General features: G+C 42.0%; 1 protein-coding gene across 1 annotated transcript; it reads right to left on the reverse strand.

Annotated features, from left to right (window-relative positions):
- Window positions 1-7860: 7860 nt before the first annotated feature.
- Window positions 7861-9885, reverse strand: LOC135527121 (mediator of RNA polymerase II transcription subunit 7-like). The gene is made up of 2 exons (XM_064955770.1): window positions 9746-9885; window positions 7861-9217 (listed from the first exon to the last, which is right to left on the reverse strand). The coding sequence occupies exon 2, from the start codon at window positions 9206-9208 to the stop codon at window positions 8459-8461; it is 750 nt and encodes a 249-aa protein (XP_064811842.1). The 5' UTR covers window positions 9209-9217; window positions 9746-9885; the 3' UTR covers window positions 7861-8458.
- Between the last annotated feature and the right edge of the window lie 1648 nt (window positions 9886-11533).

Below are 11533 nucleotides of genomic sequence, written 5' to 3' on the forward strand. Positions count from 1 at the left end.
GGCCGTTCTAGTGATCTAAATACAGGGTTTCTGCCGCCTGCAGAAACATGATGTGACAGAAACACGTGAACGTTTTTTTTCTGGCGTCTCTTCATTCAGCCTCATTAACTGCCCTAAAAAAAACAGCTGATATGGCTGACTTGCTTAAACAAATGTGGTTTCTCCTGACAATTGAGATGTACAAACTATGGCGTAAGGGGACGACGAGCAGATAGGAGGCAATCCGTAGTTTCCATTAAGACATTAATGAACGAAATAGGACGGACGTGGTCAATATAACTATTTGTTCAGCATGGGCCATTCTTATAATATTCTCCCTGTAAGTCAGAACCATAGGATAAATAAAGGGGGCATACTCTGGGATGCTGGCCTTCTATGCAGAGTTCCTCTGTCCAGTGTCTGTGTTCTTTTGCCCATCTTTATCTTTTATTTGCCAGTCTGAGATATGTATTTTTCTTTGCATCTCTGCCTAGAAGGCCAGCATCCTGGAGTTGCCTCTTCACTGTTGACGTTGAGACTGGTGTTTTGCAGCTACTATTTAGTGAAGCTGCCAGTTGAGGACTTGTATGTTGTCTGTTTCTCAAACTACACACTAATGTACTTGTCCTCTTCTACAGTTGTGCATCGGGGCCTCCCACTCCGCTTTCTATTCTGGTTAGAGTCAGTTTGCACTGTTCTGTGAAGGGAGAAGTACACAGCGTTGTACGAGATCTTCAGTTTCTTGGACATTTCTCGCATGGAATAGCCTTCAGTTCTCAGAACAAGAATATAGACTGACGAATTTCAGAAGAAAGTGCTTTGTTTCTGGCCATTTTGAGCCTGTAATCGAACCCACAAATGCTGATGCTACAGATACTCAACTAGTCTAAAGAAGGCCAGTTGTATTGCTTATTTAATTAGCACAACAGTTTTCAGCTGTGCTAACATAATTGAAAAAGGGGTTTCTACTGATCAATTATTCTTTAAAAATGCTAAACTTAGATTAGCTAACACAACGTGCCATTGGAACACTGGAGTGATGGTTGCTGATAATGGGCCTCTGTACGCCTATGCAGATATTTCATAAAAAATCAGCGGTTTCCAGCTACAATAGTAATTTACAACATTAACAATGTCTACACTGTATTTCTGATCAATTTGATGTTATTTTAATGGACATATAATCTGTTTTTCTTTCAAAAACAAGGACATTTCTAAGTGACCCCAAACTTTTGAACTGTAGTGTATCTATATTGATTTATATATATATACAGTACCAGTCAAAAGTTTGGACACATCTACTGATTCTAGGGTATTTCTTCATTTTGTAGAATAATAGTGAAAACATCAAAACTATTAAATAAAACATATGGAATCATGTAGGAACCAAAAAAGTGTTACACAAATCAAAATATACTGTATATTCTTCAAAGTAGCCACTCTTTGCCTTGCTGACAGCTTTGCACACGCATGGCATTGTCTCAACCAGCTTCACCTAGAATGCTTTTCCAAAAGTCTTGAAGGAGTTCCCACATATGCTGAGCACTTGTTGACTGCTTTTCTTTCACTCTGCGGTACAACTCACCTCAAACCATCTCAATTGGGTTGAGGCCAGGTGATTGTGGAAGCCAGGTCATCTGATGCAGCACTCCATCACTCTCCTTCTTGGTCAAATAGCCCTTACACAAGCTGGAGTTGTATTGGGTCATTGTCCTGTTGAAAAACATGATAGTCCCACAATGCGCAAACCAGATGGGGTGGCGTATAGCTGCAGAATGCTGTGTTATCCATGTTGGTTAAGTGTGCCTTGAATTCAGTGTCACCAGCAAAGCAACCCCACACCATCACACCTCCAACTTCGTGCTCCACGGTGGGAACAACACATGCGGAGATGATCCATTTACCTAATCTGCGTCCCACAAAGACACAGTGGTTGGAACCAAAAATCTCACATTTGGACTCATCAGACCAAAATACATATTTCCACCAGTCTAATGTCCATTGCTCGTGTTTCTTGGTCCAAGCAAGTCTCTTCTTCTTCTTCTTGTTGGTATCCTGTAGTAGTGGTTTCCTTGCAGCAATTTGACCATGAAGACCTGATTCACGCAGTCTCTTCTGAACAGTTAATGTTGAGATGTGTCTGTTACTTGAACTCTGTGAAGCATTTATTTGGGCTGCAATCTGAGATGCAGTTAACTCTAATGAACTTGTCCTCTGCAGCAGAGGTAACTCTAGATCATTTCCTATGGTGGTTCTCATGAGAGCCAGTTTCACCATAGTGCTTGGTGGTTTTTGCGACTGCACTTGAAGAAACTTTCAAAGTTCTTGAAATTTGCCTGATTGACTGACATTCATGTATTAAAGTAATGATGGACTGATGTTTTTCTTTGAGTTGTTCTTGCCATAATATGGAATCTGTCTTTTACCAAATAGGTCTATCTTCTGAATACCACTCTACCTTGTCACAACACAACTGATTGGCTCAAACACATTAGGAAGGAAATAAATTCCACAAATTAACTTTTAACGGGGCACACCTGTTCATTGAAATGCATTCCGGGTGACTACCCCATGAAGCTGGTTGAGAAAATGCCAAGAGTGTGCAAAGCTGTCATCAAGGCAAAGGGTGGCTACTTTGAAGAATCTCAATTTTAAAATATATTTGGATTTGTTTAACACTGTTTTGTTTACTACATGATTCAATGTGTTATTTCATAGTTTTGATATTCTCACTATTATTCTACAATGCAGAAAATAGTAAAAATAAAGAAAAACCCTTGAATGAGTAGGTGTGTCCAAACTTTTGCAAAAATAGTTTTACAAAGAATATATATATATCACATTTACATACGTTTTTAGACCCTTTACTCAATACTTTGTTGAAGCACCTTTGGCAGGGATTACAGCATTGAGTCTTCTTGGGTATAACACTACAAACTTGGTACACCTGTATTTGGGGAGTTTCTCCCATTCTTCTCTGCAGATCCTCTCAAGCTCTGTCAGGTTGGATGGTGAGCGTTGCTGCACAGCTATTTTCAGGTCTCTCCAGACATGTTCAATCGGGTTCAAGTCCGGGCTCTGGCTGGTTCATTCAAGGACATTTAGAGACTTGTCCCGAAGCCACTCCTACGTTGTCTTAGCTGTATGCTTAGGGTCGTTTTTCTGTTGGAAGGTTTACCTGGCACCACGCCATCAGAGTGCCTAACTCCTCTCTGTAGGCCATCTCAACGTTACTGGGAATCAGGCCTACTACTGTTGTGTCGTCAGCTAACTTGATGGAGATGGAACTGTGTGAGGCCATGCTGTCGTGGGCATACAGGAGGGGGCTGAGGACACACCTTTGTTTGGCCCCCAGGGTGAGGATCAGTGTGGAGGAGGTCATGTTACCTACCTTCACCACCTGGCCCAGACATAGAGGAGAGCTGGGACGAGTGGAAAGCTGGGACAAAAAAATGAACAAGGCGAAAGTAAATAACAGATCAATTTTCTCAGATAACACAGAAGCTAGAATGACGTATTGAAGTCCAGCATGTTTCTAAGTTTTCTTTTCATTAATTTGTATGATATAGCCCATTTTCACTGCACCAGTTTAAACTAACCAGAGATAGTTTTGAGGAGATGGGATACTCCATTGGAATCATATTAATGGCCATTGTCTACGTTGCCCATGCGTCTTCAATTGGCCACACGGTGCATTATGGCCTATTCTGGGACAAGGTGAGCTCTCCTTTAAGTAGTGAATGGGAGTCAATTGGGCGCTAGCTCAAAAACCCAACATTAGCATGAATATCATGAACCAGAAGTACATTACAAATCTTTTCCGAGATTTGAGATAAATCACATGATCTCTGTGATATTCTATAGGTTTGTAAAAGTGATATTACATACTTTCAAGGACAATAGGAAGGTTTCTGAACATTTGCCACGTTCAAAACAACTGGGAACTCGGTACTCAGAAATCTTAGACTTCCGACTTTAGTGCAGTCAAGACAACTGTAACCTTGGGAAAAAACAAGCTCCAACTGGGATAAATTATTTTGAACGGTCATCCAACTCGGAATTCCAAGTACGGAACTCTGGCAACTTTCTAGAGCTCCGACATTCCGAACTGACATTCACTGATGTCATGATTACATCTCATATTTCTCTGAGTTCACCGGTTGTCTTGAAAGCACCATCCTACCCTGACTTTGAGAAGGGATTGCGTGGTGATTGGTCGACAGTCTGCTGGGTGAGGCATAAAATGGTTCATGTAAGGGTTAAGGTAAGAGGTAGGTGTTAGGGTTATTCACTGAGCACACACATGGTTGAAATAATGCTGTTTCCTATGTAATTTCAAAGATATTATGTTGGACAAATGTGGAAAAGACGTTGAATTGACATCTGTGCCCAGTGGGTAGGGAAGGGACGTCCCAAAGTCATTTTAGTTTTCATGAATTCTTACGATATAGCCTATTTTGACTTTGTGCCTGTTGTAACTAGTGGAAACCCCATCTTCGCCCACTGTCAGCCACTGGGTTTCCTCTCATCACCACATTTGGTGGTGAATGAAAATGCCAACCCGAAGCTTCAGATTTATACGTCCAATCAAACATCTGTCTGTGTTAACGAGGCAACACTCCATCTTAACTCCTCCTCCAAATTTACTGGATTGGTTGAACAGTGAGAAGAGAACCTCCCCTGACAGGTTTATTTCTTCTTTTCAAGACGTCTGTGCCAGGGTTTGTCACAAATCACCACAGCCACAAAGCCAAAATTGGGCTATTGTCAAAATTCATGAAAAATAAAATTGGTTTTGGTCTTAATTTAAGGTAACGGTTAGTAATAAGGTTAGCAGTGTGGTTAAGGTTAGGTTGAAAACCTGGGATGCTGGTGAGGGGAGGACGGCTCATAATAATGCGCAAATGGAATGGAATGTATTTGATACCATTCTACTGATACCGCTCCAGCCATTACCATGAGCCTGTCCTCCCCAATTAAGGTGCCTCCAACCTGATGTGATTTAAAATGTAATAAGAGAAATGATAGAAACAGGCGCGGTTTATGACTTTGCAGCTGTGACAACCCAACGACCTGTGCGGTTGCCAGAGGATCTTTTGTTTCTTTTACGCCTGCTAGGTTAGTCCATGCACCGCCTTCACCCAATCTGGATTTGTCCAAATAATCAACGGCAAAAACCCCAAACAGGAACAACTGCTGCTTGTGATCACATAATTCTATGTGAGCCATGACATGTTCTCAGCGTTTCATCTGTCCATGAGTGATTGTGCAACAAAAAACATATTAGATGATTACTACAGCCTACTTGGCATTCCTTTAAACCCAACAAAGATATGTGTTTTATAACAGCAGGGCAGGCTAAGTTGGCATCCCCATAAAACCCAAATCAAATTGTATTTGTCACATGCGCCGAATACAACAGGCTTAGATCTTACAGTGAAATGCTTACTTACAAGCCCTTAACCAACAATACAGTTTTAAGAAAAAAAAGTGTTCAAGTATTTACTAAAATAAACTGAAATAAAATAACAAATAATTAAGGCGCAACAATAAAATAATAGTAGCAAGCCTACATACAGGGGCACCGGTTCCATGTACAGTTCTTCAGCTAGCTCCCCCTCCTCGTCCTACAGTAGTCTAAATAAAGCTGTAAACTCTCTGACCTTTCCCCCTTTGTTCTCCATGGCACAGGTAACACACATTATGTATGTCAGGGTTAGCCTAATTTGGGTTTCATCCCTGGTTCATCACACCTTTCCAGGTTTTGGGTAAAGTCTTTGGCCAAGATAAGGGTTGTGTTTTAAATGGCACCCTATATTTTTGATTTAACCTTTTATTTAACTAGGCAAGTCAGTTAAGAACAAATACTGATTTACAATGACGGCCTACTCCTGCCAAACCCTGACCCGGATGACGCTAGGCCAATTGTGCGCCGCCCTATGGGAATCCCAATCACAGGATTCAGCCTGGAATCAAACCAGGGTCTGTAATGACACCTCTAGCACTGAGATGCAGTGCCTTAGACTGTTGCGCCACTCGAGAGCTATTCCCTATATTTGGCACTACATTTAACCAGGGCTCTGCACTATGTAGGGAATATGGGATCTGGTCAAAAGTAGTGCACTATGCCATTTGGGACGCAAAATGGGATTGGAGCCATCCCTACAACATGCAGGTAGGTAGGCCAATAAGGCCATTTATTTAAAGACCGACATATCTAAACATAGTCAATCTGATGATTGGACACCCAGCTTTTAGCCCAGGTCAGCCGTAACCAACTCTCCTCCTGGAAAGCTGAGCTAGCCTACTTGGTGTGCAGGTTTTTGCTCCAGACCAGTGCTAATACAACTGATTTAGCTAATCAAGTGGGTTCCTCAGTGCCTTGATTAGCTGAATCGTTTAATCAGGTGTGTTAAAGTCATGTCGGAACAACAGCCTTCCCACCTCGCATCTACAGACCCACATAATGCATCCCCTATGTCTTTCATAGACAGTCTATGATTCTATAGCAACCACTTGAAAATGTAGGCCTCTCCTGACTTGAGTAGGAGTTTGATATCTGGGGCAGTAGTGTTGTTTTGATTGCTCTGCACAAAGACAGGGCCGACTGGTTCGGTAATGTATTGTGCTTTCTGTTTCTGTTGAAATATAACATGCCTGATGTGACTACCGACTTCACAGACATGTTGAATCAGAGATAGTATCTAGGCTACATTAAATACAGAAAAAACACACAATTATTTCCCAACAAGTTGAATAACAAAACATGTTTTCTTAACACAGGAATGGAAATTCAGATGAACATTTCACGGGCAGCGGTATATCTGTCCTCACTGATCCAAAACGAACACCACATCAATTCAATGCTTGTATGTATGCCGTAATAAGGGAATTAGAATCCTCCGAGGGGTTCAGTGTATCTGTCTGTCTATGGGACTAATGTACGAACATACTCAAATCAGAGGAGGCTGTTGGGAGGAACTATAGGAGGACGGGCTCATTGTAATGGCTAGAATGGAATCAATGGAACGGTATCAAACACAAACAAATGAAAACCACGTTTGACTCCATTCCATTAATGCCATTCCACCCATTAGTGTCCTCCTGTATCTCATCCCACCAGCCTCCTCTGACTCAAACCTTATCTTACACAACAAAGGCTTGCCTGCAGTTCTAGCTCAGCCCATGTTCTATAAGGTTTCAATTTCTTTGTCTGTCACCACCAATGAGCAATCTCACGTTACTGCATGTTTTAGTAGTTACATAGCACAGACCTAGTCATACACTATGTAAATGATCCTTCAGCAACAGTGTCTTCTTTAGGGTACAGGGCACTGTGTTGCCAAAAGGTCTGTGATTTACCCACTAAATTGTTGGGAGCATTTACATAGTGTGAGACTATTTCTATACAGTTTACTCTGGCTCAGTCAGCACCATCTACTAAAATGTTTGGGTGTGTACCAGCTCATGCTGTTCTTTAGGCTAGGGGAAACTTCATCCCGGAGTGTGTCTGTATGTCACAACACACTAACCTCTGTCTCTCTCCAGCCAAACAGTGACAGAGACTGAGGTGGTGTAGCACGCCTCTGACTGAGACATTAGCTCACATTGCTACAAGTATAAGCTTACATAGCAAGCTGCTACACACAAAGCTTCACAGACTAAACCCTTCGTCTAACAAAGACTGTTGCAGTATCACTGACATTCAATCACATTAGGTTATGACATGTGAATAGAGTTCAGGTTTGATCATAGTGCAAGATCTTTTCAGCATTCTTAGACTACATAGTGTAATGCAGTGATTCAGCTCCTAAACATATACATTGCTTGTTCGTTCACACGCGGACTCATCTAAGGTATGAAATATAACTTTAAGTAGAAAAGTGGTTTCTAGCCAGGAATCAGTTTTAAGACAACCTGAAAGGAATCAGCAGGACCCACTAGTGGTATAATACAACCAGTCTTAGATTAAAACAGAAAAAAGGGTGGTAGGCCTAATTGTCTAATTCAACAGTCAACCATGATAGTGAAAATGAATCATATAAAATAGAATTAATCAATTATGTTACAGGACTTGGAAGTTGCTTTATTAACTTATCAAATTATGAATTTTAAAGAGCATCCAAACGTTAATGATAGCCCAAAACAATTCTGAACAGGGAAGGTGTGTTCTCATTGTCCATGACACTTCATTGTCCATGAAATACTATAAAACTGCACAGCGTATGTGATCAGAACTAGATTAAGCATACGACACAATTAAACAGACCAATAACAGTAATAAAACAAACATACCAAAACAAGAGAAACCTATATTCAGCAAGGTGAATCATTTTGATTCTGAACATTACATATAGAAATATAATGAAGAGGACTCGATTCATAACAGACAGACAATATGTTTTACAGAACACATTTCTATCTGAACGTTCTTCATCATTGCAGCCTTCTATAGAGACCCCAGCCCTAAATACAAAACTCAGGCAATCTCGTCGATAATACTACACATTGCTGCATCCTTGTCCCATACTCTGTCCTTCTTAGCAGCACCACCCATGCTTTTGTCCTGTTGTGGCCCAACAGCCATACAGCTAGCCCCAGCCTCCTCCACTTCCATGGGCTCAGTCTTTAGCCTCACGGCCAACCCCAACGCTCCACCACCCCTCGCCCCATCCCCTACCCCACCCGAGGCCTCAGTCTGCAGCAGGTCATCGGGCAGGGAGGCCAGGCATCCCTGGATCATCTCCATGACCCTCTCCAGATGTTTCTGGAACCTCTCTGCAGTCTCCAGTCGCTGTCTCTTCTGCACTTCCATCATCACCCTCAGGGTCTCTCTGGCCTGATGCGGACGGTACTCATTAATCAGATGGTGCATGTGGACAAATAATAGCTTCAGGTCCTCCAGCTTCTCCTCTCTCTTTATACTGCCAGGGCTCTTGATCAGGATGTCCAGGAGATCCAGGAAATTCACCAGGATGGACATGTTGAGCTTCTTGAGCTCCCGTTTGTGGTGGAACTGCATGGGGTGGAGCCGCTCGATGCCCTGGCTCTCCAGCGGTCGGATGATCAGGTCGTCACACTGGAACTGGTTGCCGAACATCATGTAGGTGTCTCGGATGGGAGGAGGGGGTTTGGGGGCGAGCCCCTTGCGGATGTTCTCATCAGTGTACTCCTTGATGTACTGCATGGGAGGGGGAGGTAGGGCACTCACCTGCTGTGGTTCACCCATGGTGGAGGCCTGGATAGAGGAAGATGAGATGACATTTATTATAGCCTCCCACATTACTTCATCATCCCACTTTGCCTTTATAGTGGTCTTGTCATTGATAACAAATAAGCTGGGGAAAGAACCTGATGGCTATTATCCTGCTGATTTACAACGAGGATGGCTTACCTCTCTATATAGACTGTATTATCAAAGATATTTGTGACAATTTATTGGGTTTCCCCTATTAATCTGGTAATAGTAGCTAGCTTTGTGAGATACCCACCTTGTAGTCACGCATGCGCGTCTAGCTAGCTAGCTAATTAGAGTAGCGAGAAGTGTGTAACGTAGGACAGCTACGTTGTCTAAAAGGTAACCTGCTGAGCAAGGGGCACTAATGCGCTAGTTATAAGCCTGCAAACGGATTGTGAACAATCTAGCTAGCTAGAGTATTTTCAGTTGATTCAGTATCTAGCGAGCTAACGTTAGCCAGCTAACATGCGAGCTTGGCAGACTTGGAAGTCATTTCACAACAAGGAATGATACAAAGACAAAACATACCTTTCTATCGCGTCATCAATTACTGCATTTAATATAGACTGAATTCGCCACCACAACTAACGTTATTGCTTTTCACAATAAATGTGTTTGCGCGACTTCGCTTCTCGTTTCCCTTTCATGCCCCTGTCATCCCATCCCATTGGTCGGATTTTTTGTTTGACATGATTTGTTAGCAGTGCGGATTGGCCAGTTTCTCGTCAGTAATGCACGATTTGATTGGTTTTCACAGACTGGCGGCTTCATTTGATGTATTTTGGCAAGTTTCTTTAAGTGTTTCATCCAACACACTTGTACAATGTAAAGGTTTGTAACAAAGTGGCGTAAGAGAGGTCGAAAGTGCGATGTTCAATCTGACATAAATGAATGTCTCATTGTGATGGTCAACATACAGGTAGGTAACTGGCATAATAAAGGAAACACCAACATAAAGTGTCTTAATGGTCCAATGCAGCTGTTTATTTAAGTGATAATGCCCGATAAGCAGATGTTTGGAGGATTTACTGGCATGGGTGTTTGTCTCCGGCCGGCAAACCCTGACAATATATCCTCCAAACACCGGCTTCGAGGACATTATCACTTTTACACAACGGGGTACCAACATATTCAAATAATAATTTACATATTTTAATTAAACACGCTACTTTATAAATCTATTCATACAATTTCATCCTTCCACAATATTTAGTCCCGAAACAAATCTAGGGTCTCTACCTCTATCTAAACCGGCTGGTCGTTCGTTCTATCGCCTGAGAATCAAACCTGTCGTTACGTCTTTTTTTTTCTCGGTATATAAGTGTAACATTATAACTTTAGACCGTCCCCTCGCCCAGGGACCCTCTGCACACATCAAGTCACTCACGAAGCATCGTTACACACCGCTCCACAAAAGCCGCTACCCTTGCAGTGCAAGTGGAACCACTACTTCAAGGTCTCAGAGCGAGTGACGTCACCGATTGAAACGGTATTTAGCGCGAACCACCGCAAACTTCGCTCGCCGTTTCACATCCGTTACATATGGATGCGACCCAGTCATACGTTCTAAATGTTCTATTGCCATAACAATGAGCTATTGATGCGATGTTTCACCTGTCCAAGGTTGCCAGGTTCAGTTCATATATCTATCCCAATGACCACTCAAAATTACATAAAAGTCTTGAAAACTAGCCCACTTTTTTCACAACAAGAGAGAAGTTGCCATATTTATGCAATAAATCCTTTTCCCATAACCTTATCGAGCCAATTAAGAAGGCATATCGTAGTAACTTGTAACGACGTTAGAAGCAGGATTCGGTTCTCTTCAAAAGACTAACTATTTGGAGCTATGACATGACCCCAAAAAAGGAACTGGAATATATCCTAGAGAAAAGATAATTTGCCTTTATAAACTCCCCAGATCATTTTCTAGCTATGGATCCCGATTTAACCAATTTGACAGCTATAATTGAGCAATAAAGCACAAGGGGTATGGTATATGGCCAATATACCACGGCTAAGGGCTGTTCTTCTGTTTGACCCTACATGGAGTGCCTGGAGACAGCCATTAGCTGTGGTATATTGGCCATATACCACAAACACCCGGGTAAAATCGAACAGTAAAACATATATATATATCATACCACTGGTATATGGTCTGTTCTAAACTGGGTGGTTCGAGCCCTGAATGCTGATTGGCTGACAGCCGTGGTATATCAGACTGTATACCACTGGTATGACAAAGCATTTATTCTTACTGCTCTAGTTACGTTGGTAACCAGTTTTAACTGTAAATAAATCCCCTTTGCACATGTG

The sequence above is a fragment of the Oncorhynchus masou genome, chromosome 32, assembly GCF_036934945.1.
Source record: "Oncorhynchus masou masou isolate Uvic2021 chromosome 32, UVic_Omas_1.1, whole genome shotgun sequence".
In the NCBI taxonomy this organism is placed as follows: domain Eukaryota; kingdom Metazoa; phylum Chordata; class Actinopteri; order Salmoniformes; family Salmonidae; genus Oncorhynchus; species Oncorhynchus masou.